Below are 14,289 nucleotides of genomic sequence, written 5' to 3'. Positions count from 1 at the left end.
GGCCAGTCTGCCCAAGCTTATTCAAGTACATTAACACTTACACTGCACAAATATACCAAATGTTTACAGACAGGAATGTGCTGCAATGCATGGAGCTGAACGCAAGGCCTCCAAGTACCCACGGCGGACTATCTCACCGCTGTCCTTCTGCACTGCCATATGCTCACCTTCCCCAAACTGATGGATCAAACTGACTGCATGCCAGTCTTTGACTAATTAGTGTTAATTCATTAATTAAATTAACCTTGTTAATTAAAGCTTATTCATTTGTCGGGCCTACACTGCCACTACTAATCCCTGCAAAGTATCAGTGGAGATGACCAAAAGCATGGGGCATGCAAGAGCAAGAGCATAATGAAGATAATGGATGAATAAAGGGGATGATACAGAAATAAAGAAGTTAGCTGACAACCAGACCACTCTGTAACTAAAGATTATTGGCAAGGAAACAGTAAGGAGACAGAGGGAGAAGAAAGAAAAATTAGAGTTCCATGTTACACCAATAATATTCAAGAAGCCATAGTACACTCCAAATTACCTAATAAACAGTCAAGAAGTTTAAATGACACATTAAATGACATTTCGAAATTTTCAGGACACAAAAGAATGAACTTAAAGGCAAAAGCTATGCACCATGCAATGCAATTGCTAGAAATCCACTCTCTCCTGTATCAGGATTAGATGCCTAGTTCTCACACCCTTAAAAATGTATCCACAAAACGAATTAATATTTTAGTAATGACAATACAAGACTCAAGACAGACTACAGAGTCAGGGTCAGCAGAAATCCCTTCTTTTCTGCTGAAAGCTTCCTCACAGGGAGTCTGTCTGTCAGGATAAATCCAGTCGTCACTGAGAGGATCCGGCCCGGGGGCTCGGCTGCGCTCTCCTGCCTAGGGCTGCCTGGCGAGGATGCTGGGCTTTGCCCACGGGGGCCCCGAAGTTTTGGGAACTACGAGGAAAACGCTAGTTAATACGGAAAGAGTAAAAAAGTTTCAGAGAAGCCCAGACACACAGATGTATCAATACTGCCAAATCGCGGAGGGCAGGGCCAGCAGACCCATGCGCTCCGCTGCCTTCCTGCGGCCACGGCTCGGCCCCGGCCCGCTGCGGGGCGGCTGCAGCACCTCCGAGCGCCCACGGCCGGCGGCTCCGGGCGCGGACACGCCGCACCGCCCGCCCGGGCCCGGCCGCACCCAGAGCCGCCCCCCGCCCTCAGCCCTCAGCCGGCTGCTGCTCGGGGAGCACACAGCCCGGCACAGCCACTGACCTGCGGCAGCAGATGCAGGAGCAGCCAGAGACGGAGCCGGGCCGGCTGCGCCGCCATGCCGGGCCTGCCTCGCCGCCGCCGCTTTGTTCCGACCTGGGCCGGGCCGGACCCTTCCGCACCGGGCACCCAGAGCCCGCCCCGGACGTCCCGCCCCAGCGCCCCGAGCCGCCAACGGGCTCCGGCGGGGCGCGACGTCACTTCTGGCGGTGCCGAATGAAATGGCGAGCGGCGGCGGCGGCGGCGGCGCGGGGAAGATGGCGGTGAGGAGCGGTGCCGGCCCGGCGGCGGTGCCCGCCGTGCACCCACGGCCCGTCCTGCTGCCGCGGGGTCCCGCGGCGGCGAGCTGGGTCCGTGTCTCCGTGGATGGCGCGTTTTAACTGGGCTGCCTGTGCTCTGCCGTAGGATAAGGAGAAGAAGAAGAAGGAGAGTATCTTGGACCTCTCCAAGTACATCGACAAGACCATCCGGGTGAAGTTCCAGGGCGGGCGGGAAGGTGAGCCCAGCGCGTGGCTGCAGCACGGAGCTCTTTTCCCTCAGCCGATGTCTGTTGGCTCTGCCCTCCTGCTCACGCCGCTTTTCCATCAAGGAAAGCGGAGGAGTAGCGGGTGCTTTTACTTATTAGTATTTGCAGTTACCGGTGTGAAGCTTCTCTCGTTTAACTATTCGACTCATCTGCTGGGTGCACCTTTATCTTTATGGCTCATCTGTGCATCTCTTATTTTATTGGTTGTTTTGAACAGCCTTATTTTGGCTGTGTTTTTGGTTTTTTTGGGGTTGTTTTTTGGCATTGCAAGGATGCACTTAAAGGAGCAAGTAAACATTTATGGATGTAGTAATTAATACAACCGTCGTGCCTTTCATCTCTTGACTTGGTAAGCATGCCCGGAGTTCGTGGTTCAATATATGCCACTATACCTTTGCATTCCCGTCCCTTCCCAGCTGGGCAGGTACATCCCAATGCAGTTGGTGCCACCCGCAGGCACTTGTTGGTCCGAGTTTACCATGTGCTGCATTTTAAAACTCCACTGGGACCTTATGCTTATAAGGGTTTGGAAGTTACTTGAACTCCTTACTGAGAAGTGTATTTGTCAAACTGGGAAGTTGCTCGGGGTAATTTTGTAATATATTTAGTGACTAGTCTTGTGGAATCAAGTTCTCCATTAGGACAAAGTGCTGGTCTATCTGCAGTGCCTTCCTGTGAGGCAGTGCTTATGTTGAAGACATCATGTGCCAGAAGAGCACCTGGAAGATGGGGTTTCTGAGGAAAGAACTTAAAATATGGTCTTGTTTCGTTTTTAACCATAACCTTTCATTAAGGATATTTATTTTGTTTTGTAGTTGCCTTTTTTTTCTTTGTGTGACTTGTACTGATTTGTTATACAGTATTCTTAAAATGCCCTTGAAATTGGCTGAAAGCAAAAATGTTAGTGTCTTGAAGAGCATTTGGAAGAATGGATTGAAAAGTCTGTAAGTTTTAATTGGTGCAATGCAGAGCAGTTTTTGTGTACTTGCCATTGATAAAGAGGACACTTTAATACCTCTGGCCTCATTTGTTTGGTCTTGCCTGAAAGAGGGAACAGGGCTGGAGAACTCAATGTACCTTTCATGAAGTCTTGTGTTGCTGTATACCTTGTTTTGGTCCTAATCATTGTTTTGTGTGTTCTTCAATAGCAAGTGGTGTCTTGAAAGGGTTTGACCCTCTTCTCAACCTTGTGCTGGATGGTACCATTGAGTATATGCGAGGTAAGTAATATGTAATCTTTGGAAAGCTTCCCCTCCCTGAGTGGCTTTCTTGACAGAAATTTTATGGCTCTGTGTGTGACTAAGCAGAAGCTGCAGATTAACATCACCCAAACTACAGCATGTTTGGGATAACTGTCTTGTAAAGAAAGACGTACAGGTGAAGGGTCTATGGGACTTGACAACATGGTCCTGAGGGAATTGGCTGTTACAGCTCCCAAGCTAGTCTAAAACATTTAAAAAGTGATGGCAGGCAGGTGATGGGAAAAAGGGAAACATTGAACCCATTTTTCAAAAGGGTAGAAGGGAGCCTGGGAGCTACTGTTCTGTCAGCCTGACCTCTTCTGCCTGGGAAGATCGTGGAACAGATCCTCCTTGGAGCTCTGCTAAGATATTTGGAGTACAGGGAGGTGATTTTAGACATCCGCCATGGCTTTACCAAGGCAAAATCCTGTCTGAACAACCCAGTGGCCTTCTGTGATGGAGTGACTCCATCAGTGGCCAAGGGAAGGGCTTACAGATGTATTTTTTCTGTACTTCTGTAAAGCTTTTAACACAGTCCCCCACTGTCCCAGCAGCAGGCCCCTGACCAGGTAATAATTAGCATTGACTCCATGATTCACAGAAGGCTGATCAATCTCTTTATATATATCATTATTAAGAAACCAATTGCTTTTATAGACAGTTATGATACACCTAGACCTAATTGGTCCTCCAATCCAAACACCATTGGCTAATTAAGAAATCGCCCTTTGGTAAACAAGTTTCCATAACACATTCCACATGTTCACAATAACAGGTGCAGCAGGCCAAAATAAGAATTGTTTCTCATTCTTTTCTCTGATCTTCTCACAGACTTTTCCCAGAAAGGCCTTGGAAAGTTGTCTATTGTTCTCTGTGGCCAGAGAGCTGCTGCCACACCCCACAACATCCTTGTCCCTGAATTGAAGGAAATGGATTTGATGGGTGGACTGTTTGGTGAATGTGGAATTGGTTGGATGGTCATATCCAGAGGGTAGTAGTCAATAGCTTAATGTCCTCGTGAACATCAATGACCAGGGGTGTCCCTCAGTGGGGACCAGTACTGTTCAGTGTCCATCAGTGACACAGGCAGTGGGATCAAGTTCACCCTCAGTCTGCAGGTGACACACCTGAAGGACGAGGCCATCCAAGGGGACCTGGACAAGTTTTTGAAGAGGGCCCACAGGAACCTCATGAGGTTCAGCAAGACTCAGGCTGGGGGATGAATAGATTGAGAGCAGCCCTGCTGAGAGCGACTTGGACATGCTGGTGGATGAGAGGCTGGACAATATGTGCCTGCAGCTCGCATTGCTGGCTGTATCCTGGGCTGCATCCCTACCAGGGATGGGGGATTCTGCCCCTGTGCCCACTCAGGTGAGACCCCAACCTGCAGAGCTGCCCCAGCCCTAGGGAACAATATCAGGAGGATGTGGAGCTGCTGGAGCCAGGCCAGAGGAGGCCACAGAGGTGCTGCAAGGGCTGGAGTCCCTTGCTCTGGAGTGAGGCTGGGAGAGCTGGGGTGTTTACCTGAATAAGAGAGGGGATGGTATTGTGGCCTTTCAGTTTTAAAGGGACATAAAAGGAAATGCTGGAGGGTGGGGGTAATGCTTCAGCAGGTTCTGTTGTAGCAGGGCAAGAGGTATTGGATTTAAACTAAAGGAGGGTCAATGTAGATAGAAGATACAGATACAAGGAAGATGTAGTGTTGCTCTGTTCTTTTGAGAATTCTCAAGTTCTTCTAAAAGTTTCTTATGCCTTCTGATGTTTACATATTTCTACTGAATTTTCTCACACTGTTCATATAAACAATAATTGTTTTGCATTCTTCTTTGTGGGTGGAGAGAATTGATGGACTGTTAGTTTGACCAGTGTGGTTGGAGAGGTGGTAATTTCACCCTCCAGTCCACTGTCACTTTTATTATTCTGTATATAGTCGGCAAATTAAGTTTGCTCTTTGGGTTCTTTTCTTTCCCCTTTTGCATCTAGTGTCCCTGTGTGAGTGATTTTGTCGTAGTGTGACAATGTAGATATAAGGAAGAGGGGTTTTTTTTTTAATAATGAGTGTGATAAAAACACTGGGACAGGTTGCTTGGAGAGGTAGTAGGTGCCTCATCCTTGGGAGCATTCCAAGATGGAACTTCAAGCAACTGGGTCTAGTTAAAGATGTCCCTTCTTGTTACAGGGGGGCTGTACTAGATGACCTTTAAAGGTGATTCTACAGCAGAAGTTAGGTTAAGCACATTCCCTATGATAGAACATCCCTGCTAGTCCTTGCTTGAGCTCCTCTGTAGTTATCTCATTGGCCGCCCTTGCCCTCTAAAGAATAAAGCAGTGTCTTTCTCCTCTCTGATACAAAACCTATCATTTGATAAGACAGTGTTTTTGAAGAGTATTCTCATACCTGTTTAAAATGGAACACCTGAAGCTTCAAATTTCATCTTTAAAAGAGAGTTTTAAAACATGTTGTTCATTTCTATTGAATATAGAGATTTTTCTATATGGAAGATAGAACTGGTTGGTTTGTAAGTATTTGTTTGGCCTGTCTGAGAATGGGCTGGTGCTCTCTTCCCTAGTGCATTTAGAATTCAGGGTCTTTTTCTGATTTGTGTTAGTCACCAAGTGTTTGTCTATGATGGCATTTGAAATGAGATCAAAAGCTTTTTTTAATCACTTGCATGTATACTATTAGTTAGATGCATGAAAAGGCCTTTGAATTCTTTAATAAATGTATTCTGCGGTTTTTTTTTATATACAAAGCAGATTTCCTATTGCTCACTGTAAGTAAGGTCTTGAAAACCTCATATGTCACTGCTGCATCACCTGTATGGTCCATGTGCTCAATAAAACAAAGCAGTTATGCCAGGAAAAAACATGCATGTCTGTGCCTTTTGAAGTTGATGGAATTTGGTTTCTTTTTCTTATTTTCCTGTTCTAACCACGGATCTCTGCTTTTTAGATCCAGATGATCAATTTAAATTAACAGAAGACACACGTCAGCTGGGACTTGTGGTTTGCAGAGGGACTTCTGTGGTTCTGATCTGTCCACAGGATGGAATGGAAGCTATTCCAAATCCTTTCATTCAGCAGCAAGATGGCTAATGCTTTCTTTGGATTGTCTCTGAAAACTTCAGGGGGTGCAAGTCATTGGAGAAAACTATCAGTGTGTGAGAAGCTTCCTGTTTTGGGGGGGGGGGTTGAATGTGTATTTGTTAGTGTGAAAAAAAGTCAACTTTTATTTTTGTGGCTTTCATAAATGATGAGAGGATGTGGAATGTAAGAAGCATGTTCTTGTTTTCCTCCCAGCCCCAAATAAGTGTGTAATTATGTTGTTTAGACCTGACAGAAGAGAACATATTGTTATGAATTGTCTGAGACCTTCTTAATCTTGTGTGCTTTGAAACAACTCCATAAAATTAGTTATGAATGCCCTGAATATTGGTTATATTCTTTCTATTTTTAAATACATTAAAATGTGTTTAATCTAAATTAAAAGCCTAAATACAGTAGAACATGTTTTTCTTCCTCTTAAATATCAGTACTCAGCTGGGTAAGCATTATGTTGTAGTCTTCTGCTGCATTCAGTCTCTTTTGTGCAGGAAAATTACTTACTTGTGTACTGTCATCACCTTTACAAGGGATGTAGCCAAGAAGGTCTTTTTCAGCACTTGTTCCAGAAATTGTGGGCTGTGATCTGTGTTTCAACAGGCTTACACATTTCTACCAAGGACTGATCTAACTTGTGGGATAATTCTTGGTTGAGTGACCTAAACCTTGTGGAGGTAGCTATTTGTTACTTGAAATTTTAGGGGAAGAATATTTAATATCCTAACATTTGTTCAATTGTAGGCAGTGTCTGGAAGCACTACTTATTTTTATATTGTAGCTATCCACTTGTGGTTTTGCTTGTTATAACTTGATTTGTAAGTAAACATTTTTATTTCTTTTATACTGCAGAAAATGCAAGATTTGAGGAGTTCTGAGTGAATAAAAACAATTAATCTGTTTGTAAATGTCTGGTTTTATGTCTGTAAAAGTGCACTACAGCTGACATTACAGTTCTCTAGCCATAATTCCAAATTAAATTAGTTCAGGAGGTGCATAAGCACTGCAGGATCAGGAAGGACCAGAGCAAAAGCCATACTTCAAACAGGGAATTGATGGGAAAGGCCTGAGAGCATCTTGTCCCTCTTTGGAGGCATTTGAAAGACTGCCTGGTTGAAGTATGTGCCTGGAGCCTGTAACCTGCTTCTTCCACCTGCTCTTGCCTTTATAGAGGACCCTTTTTGAGGAGATTGTGGCAGAGTGAATTGTTTTGCTAGCAGCAGCAGTTTTGTTCCTGGAGGTTGTCAAGAACCAATGGGAAGTACAGGTTGTATTGGTTAATTTGGCCACAGCATAGTTCTCCCATGCATAGCCTTTCCTGTGTCAGCTCCAAAATGGGTGGGAGCTTAGAATAAATTTCATTTTAGTGAATCTGACTTCCAGGAGGCTCTAAAACTAGGGACCAGGTGTTGTGTGTAATGTATTGCCTGCATGAACTTGGGTGTGTTTGAATTTTAATCTGGGGGTTTACAAAGCTGTCTATAAAGTTGTGCTTGCTTGTGAAACTGCACAATTCAAAAGAGAATCCTTATTTAGGGCGTGCAGAGTAGAATTTGCTTGCCATCAGCCTGAGCAGAGTTTTGAACTGTCCTTTAGGTGGGAGAAAGATTGCTGTTGTTGATACCAGTAGTGTGCAGAACTATTTTTGCACTATAAAGTCTAGCATCAGAAACAGACCTGCTGGGGCTCTCTGGGGTGGATTCTGAACTCTTAAGTGCTGGGACATCTGCCTGAAGCCTTGGGTCAAGTGTGTAAACTCTGGAGAGGGGCATGTTCCCAACATTTCCTGCTCAGGTGGTTGGTTGCTTGGTCTTCATTGTGAGCTGCATGGCTCTCCTTTTATGCTGCACAGACTTTGAGGTTATACTTGGGAGTCAAGTACCTGAAAAGAAGAATATGAAAATGATGGGGGGCAGACATTTTAGCAGGATCTGTTGTTATAGGACAAGGGGTAATGATTTAAGCTAAAAGAAGGGCAATCCAGACTAGAAATAAGGAAGAAAGTTTTTATGATGCTATGGTAAGACACTGGCACTGCTTCTGTTTGCTGGGCTCTGCCAAGAACTGGGAGTGAGTCTTGCTGGTATGAGCTGGTATGGGTAAGGGACTCTACTTCAACGTCCCTATGCAAGTTTCACATAACAGCTTTGGAAAAATTCACTGTGGCATTAGCTGTTCTTTGTCCCACATCTGTGTTTATTTAGTGCCTTCAGATTGAGGATGAATGAATAATGTGAAGCCATCTGGGTTTGATTGGGGGCTCACTCCTTCCTCTTCTCTCTTACTAAAGTATAAAGTTAGATACATAATAAAAACTGTAATCACTTTGGTATTCGATTAAACTTGAATTAATGAAAGATGAGGTGATGGTTGTTTTTTTCCAAATGGGTTCAGTATTTTCTACAACTTCTTTATATTTACTCAGTGCTTAGGAATCTTTTGATTGTTTCTCCTGCTTTTTCTTTTTAGCCCAGGCTCTTTTCTTGGCTGATGGCTTCCCTTATTTGCTGTGGTCTTACCTGGTAAAAGAAGATGCCAGTCAAATCTGTATTTTTTAGGTTATACTGCTGTTCTGCTAATGCTGTTCAGAAAGCAGCAGAAAAGACAGAAGAGGAAAGCAGGAGAGTAGAAAGCATTCTATTTTTAGGACAATATTGGCTTATCTCATACTTATCCCAGCTAGGGGGATAGGGTTTCCAGAGATGGAAAGGGTTGCATAAAACTGAGTTAAAATTAACTGCCTGGCAGTCTACAAGCATGGAGCCTGCACAAGAGCCACAGGAGCTGGGACCTCAGACAGAAATGATTGCAGACACAGTTCTTGAGGTTGGAGAGAGACTCTTCCAGGTCAGCCGTAGGGTGCTTTCAGTACACAGTCGATACTTTGAAGCCATGTTTTTTGGAGGAGCAAGAGAGAGCTCTGAGCAGCACATAGTGATCAAAGGGGTTGATGCAGTGCCGTTTCAGGCACTACTTGAGTTCACTCGCACAGCGCAAGTGCTTATAGGTCAAGAAAATGTGACCAGCTTACTGGAAACAGCTGATTTTTTTCAGTTTGACAGGGTGAAACTGTTGTGTGAGAAATTTCTGGAGAGAGGGAACTGCATGTTTCAAACTGCCTTGGCCTGATGATCTACTCACAGCAATTTGCCTTTACAGAGTTGTATGTGTCTGCTATGAATGTGGCTTTCACTCACTGGGGGGATGTGATATGCCAGGAAGAATTTAAAGCATTACCCAAGGAAATGCTGGTGCAGCTCCTGAAGAGTGATGACCTCTTCATTTCAAGAGAGGATGTGGTTTTTGACAGTATTATGATTTGGATAATGGAGGACCCAGCAACAAGAGAGGAAGAATTTCTGGATTTGGTGGGCGAAGTCAGGGTCACTTTTCTGAGTTTGTCCTTCCTTGATATCTTGGTGAAACGCAGCAAGCGTGCTGGAGAGACAGATATCTTTCCCAGACTAATAAAGAAGTTAGACAGCTGTCCCCCACCCAGCTGGCAAAATCCGAAACTGTGTCCTTATGCTGGCCGGAGCTATGACACCTTATATGTCCTAGGAGGAAAGCATGACAAAGAACAGCAAGAATTATTTCTCTTTCAACCTAAAACAGGGACCTGGCAGGCTTGTTCTCCACTGCAGCGCAGGAACCTCACCCAGTATGCAGTGGCAGCAGTAGGTAACTTACAGAGAAGGGAGACTGAGCAGATGTGGACAGAAGTTGAGACTGAATGCCATATGCAGGGAGTCAACTGTTGCTGTAAAACTGGTGTGCACAGCACTGCTAAAACCTCATTCATATTGGTGTTCATATTTGTTCAAAGAATGGTTTTGTCATCCTTAGTCCTGGGAGAATGCTAGACAACGCTATTCTCGTATAGCAGAAACTATGCAGTCTACCAAGCTCCTTACCTTGGTTTTATCTGGAATTAGTCTAAGGACTTGGCTTTAAGCAGTGTATTTTTTGGCCGTCTCTTTCGTAGTGATCAGACTTATGACAGGGGACGTCTGATTTATAGTTGCCATTACTTTAAACTTCTCCATAGATGTTGGGAAATCTTCATGCCTGGAGACTTTCAAGCTAGCTCAATATTATCGGTTCCTGTATTAGTGTTGCTAATAGTCCCATTTCTGGTAGGAGTTTGGAAGTGAGATCTCTGAGGTTCTTTCCAACCAGTGTTTCCATGATTCTATTAAAAATGGGAGCAGTCTTAGAAAGACTGCATAATGTAGGCCCAATATATCTGTGTGGATGAGGAATTAAATACTGCAAACTGATTGATAGAGAAGTGATTTTCTCCCCTCATCTTGCACCTTATCAGTACAGCCCAGGGTGAAATGAGAACCCCAGGTATCAGGAGCAGTTTTTAGCCTCCACATGACTAGTATTTTCTTTGCTGTGTTTCCAGGGAGTTTCCTTTTTGTGACGGGAGGATATTTCCGGGATGAGATTGTGTGGTACAGTGTGGATTGGGTACTCATCTACAACTGCTTGGAAAATTGCTGGCTGGAAGGGCCAGCCATGAAGAAGTCCCGCAATAGCCACTGTGCAGTAGGAGTAGGGCTCTACTTGTACGTTCTCGGAGGGAGCACAGATGAAGGGATAATCCCAGCAGTGGAGCGCATGGCTTTGATGGAGTCAGAGTGGGAAAGCATGAGTCCTATGGTTCAGCCTGTAGAGAGAGGTGATGCGGTCAGTGTGGGAACCAGGATCTATGTGGTCTGTGGCCTGGATGAGAATGGACACGTATATGATGGAGTGCAAAGGCTGAACACAGAGACAGACAGCTGGGATGTCATCTCATTCTCCCCTCTTCCAAGGTAAGAAATAATATTCTGGGACCTGGAAGAAGACAAAGGATTCTAGTGTTGGTCCTGCTCCAAGAAGAGGTTATAGTGTAGAAATCTATAAGTCCTGTCCCTGCAACACTTCCGTGATTCTCTGTTTAAAAAGGACTTCTGATTGGAGGACCAAGGTCATCCTGAATATTTCAGGGGCCAAATCTTTCTATTGATTCTGATCAAGGGTTTCTTCTCTCTCAGGTATGACCTCTGCATCACATCCCTGAATGGGGCTCTGTACACTGTAGGAGGCGAAACTTTTCGTTTTGATGTGGAGACAGATGAATGGACCCAGGTGAATGAGGAATGCTTGACCCAGAAGTTCTTCATGGGATGCAGCACTGTGAATGGACAAATTTATCTCCTTGGACAAAGAAAGGGAAACAGCACCCTCCCTATTGTAGTCCTCTTTGATCCCTACATTGATGTGTGCCAGGTCATATATGACAAACTCCCTTGCCCCCTTCCTATTCATGGCTGTGTCTCTGTGCGGAGATTTGATACGTGGGCATAAGAGTGGAAGATCATGTGCTGAAGGGAGTTAGGATTGCATCCACTTTGGCCTGTGACATTTAAAAATTTTGTTCCTTTTAATTTTACCTTTTTTTTCCTATTTGACAAATTAACTAAAAGCAAAAGCCAGTGCAGTCTTTGTCTACACAAAGGCTGCAGGTGATTATTGAAAATGACCTAATGATGGTATTGACCTTGTGATTGATATTATTATGATATATAAACTCCTTAGGGTTGATGCTCAATAAAGGACTGTCCTAACCTTTAACCTCGGTCTCGCTGTCCTTTGAACAACTGGAAAATCACTGCTTCATTGTTGGAAAATATAATAGGATTTAAATAATCAAATGGGTGTCAAGGTGAAGCGATACGCGGACTAAATAAATAGACTCCACAGCTGGGGTAGTTATGAAGTGGGCATGTATTGTCAGCATCTGGCACAAGTGAGATTGCTCTCCAAAAACTTGTACCCCGAACCTCAGGCTGACCCACACTTTTATTCCCAAAGGTGTTCCATATGCAGTACATCACACAACTTTTCTATGACTATTCAACCCCTGGCCCCACCTGTCCTTGCCTCTCATGCTGAGTAGGTCCACGCTCTTCTGGGCACGAGTGGTTTGCCATGGTGGTCCTGCGGGGGTCTCTGGTGGTCTCTTGAAGCTGAAGATTGTGGTCTTCTTCATGGTTGAACTTTTGAACTCTTCCTCTTTGCATGTGCACTTCAGTGCTTATCTGTGTACATCAGTCAGTCTTGATAGGCTTGGAGACAGAGAAGCATCTTTATCTGGGTTCTTTGCATCTTTAGGCATTGTCCTTTGTGCAATAAACTTCAGAAATTTGCATTTTCTTATGCCCTTTGTACTATGGCAGAGATTTCTTAAGTAAAAGTTAAAATTTAACACATAACTCTACAAGCTAAAATATAAATGCTTAATTCATTTTGTTAACTTAAGTGAACTCCAAAAATCTTTTTTTTTTTTTAAAGGGAATCTTCAGTAGGATTATAAACCCATAGTGCTGTAGGACAATGAAAAACAAAATCAAAAACAAAACAAAACAAAAAACCCAACCCAAACAGCAATTGCTGTCAAGCCATACTTAATATCAGTACCATTTTAGCCTGAAGTGAGCAAGTTTCACAGGTTAATTATGGCTAAAATTACCTTTATTCAAGGATGAAGAGCACCACAGAAAGAGGGAGACTGTTCTGGATTTATGGATTTAGGTATGTGATGACAAAGATTTGCACGCTGAGTCTTAAGAATCTGGCTTCAGTTTCCTTAGTCCTCTTTGTGTTCACAGCTGCAGAGACTCAGAATAAAAATGCCCATCCCAAAGCACTAAAATGAGGGTGCAAGGAGCAGGGTCCTGCACATAGCTGTAATTAAAGATTGTATGAGAAAGAGCATTTCCTGGGCAGAACTATGGCCTTAGGGCAGTAGGGATTGATCTCCGAGGCCTCACAAGTGTGGGGAGAGAGAGCGACTGCTGCACTGGTGCAACAGAAGTGAGCTGGGAGGCTGCACTGCAAGCACTGCTGTCTTCTGTGCTGTCAGAGGCTGTTCTCTGATGTGACACAGCAAGAGAGCTCCTGAGCTGAATGATTAACATCTCCAGAGAAGGGGAGAGGCCTTAAAAACTGAGAGGTGTTGGTGAAAAGCAGCCCTGCCACTGTGACAGCTCTGTCAGGACAGGAGGGCTGCATGGTCTGGTTTGGCTTCCTCTCCTTGGCAGCTCCCCCCAGAGCTGGGGGTCCCATGATGGGGCTGCAGCAGCCAGGCTGGACCTGTTCTCTGGGCCCAGAGGCCAGCTGAGCCCTGGAGACTGTATGGGTCTTTTGAATTATGAAATTCTCATGTATCATTTGGGGCTTTAAAAGCAAGCATCGTACTTTGGAGGGACAAGGTACATTAATTCATGGGTGAACCCTTACACAGGGATCCCAATGAAAGGTCTTTCACCTCGCCAAAGTGCAGCTATTTGGTGTAGGAATGTCCTCCTGTTGACAGAGAGACCAAATTATCCTTTGTCTCTTTAAAAAGGAAAAAAGCCCAGAAGTTTCTCTCCTCAATTTGCTTAAAAGACACCTCATAGGACCTTGGGGACTCCACCTCAAACTTAAGGATAGCCAATGGACAGAAGTCAAAAAAGTCCCACCTAAGCAATTCACTAGAAAAATAAGAGAACGAAAGAAGTAAATCGCTTTTGTGTTTTACCAGGAGCAAGAATCTCTTGCCCTGGCTCGGGTTTTCTCTGCAAAGAGCTTTGTTATTTTGCCTTTTATTAAGACTTTTCTGTTTCCAACACTTGTCTCAGAAGCCCTCCTGCTACTTTCATGCCACCTGAGGTAGCTGAGCTATCTCGGGTGTGATACTTTTCTCTAAGAGCTTATGAGACTTGGCTTGAAGAGATAAGTATCAAGTGGGGGTGAGGTGACATCCTGCTCAAGGCTGATGTTCACAGAGGGAGAAGGTGGCTGCCTGCCTTCCAGCATCGCAGCCTGCAGACCCAAATTCCAGAGTCCTTCAAGGGAAAACTCAAACTCAATGTTTGAGTTACATGATGTCAGACTGCCAGCAAGGTTCAAAGATTTTCCTACTGACATATGATCTGATATTGTAAAAAGATTTCATGCAAAATGTACATAAAACAGACTTTTTTTTTTTTTTGTATAATTAATTTTTTATATTTACTTAAAATTTTTTGTTATACTATAAATTCTGAAAATTAGAACTTATGCAAGAAATTACAAGACGAAGCATCATCTAACTCCTAAACTATCCAGGTAAAATGATA

At 44.2% G+C, this 14,289-nt stretch overlaps 3 protein-coding genes across 4 annotated transcripts in view; 2 read left to right on the top strand and 1 right to left on the bottom strand.

Moving 5' to 3' along the window:
* Positions 1-1,402, bottom strand: part of SPPL2B (signal peptide peptidase like 2B) — a 31,947-nt gene extending 30,545 nt beyond the window's left edge. For both annotated transcript variants that reach the window (XM_002189483.7, XM_012571187.5), the window contains exon 1: positions 1,271-1,402. In XM_002189483.7, coding sequence (XP_002189519.4) covers positions 1,271-1,327 — 57 coding nt within the window. In that variant the 5' untranslated portion in view covers positions 1,328-1,402. The remainder of the gene's footprint in view (positions 1-1,270) is intronic.
* Positions 1,348-7,041, top strand: LSM7 (LSM7 homolog, U6 small nuclear RNA and mRNA degradation associated). Its single transcript, XM_041710997.2, has 4 exons — positions 1,348-1,530; positions 1,673-1,763; positions 2,942-3,013; positions 5,988-7,041. The coding sequence occupies exons 1-4, from the start codon at positions 1,489-1,491 to the stop codon at positions 6,128-6,130; spliced, it is 348 nt and encodes a 115-aa protein (XP_041566931.1). The 5' UTR covers positions 1,348-1,488; the 3' UTR covers positions 6,131-7,041.
* A 156-nt stretch (positions 7,042-7,197) lies between these two features.
* On the top strand, positions 7,198-11,758 carry LOC100223254 (kelch-like protein 23). The gene is given in 4 exon segments (XM_002189413.6): positions 7,198-9,223; positions 9,226-9,814; positions 10,545-10,956; positions 11,179-11,758. Coding segments are annotated over 4 exon segments (1,647 nt in total). The 5' UTR covers positions 7,198-8,890; the 3' UTR covers positions 11,492-11,758.
* The last annotated feature ends 2,531 nt before the right edge of the window (positions 11,759-14,289 follow it).

This window comes from Taeniopygia guttata, chromosome 28 (genome assembly GCF_048771995.1).
Source record: "Taeniopygia guttata chromosome 28, bTaeGut7.mat, whole genome shotgun sequence".
Taxonomy (NCBI): Eukaryota; Metazoa; Chordata; class Aves; order Passeriformes; family Estrildidae; genus Taeniopygia; species Taeniopygia guttata.
This window is presented reverse-complemented; position numbering and strand designations above follow the sequence as displayed.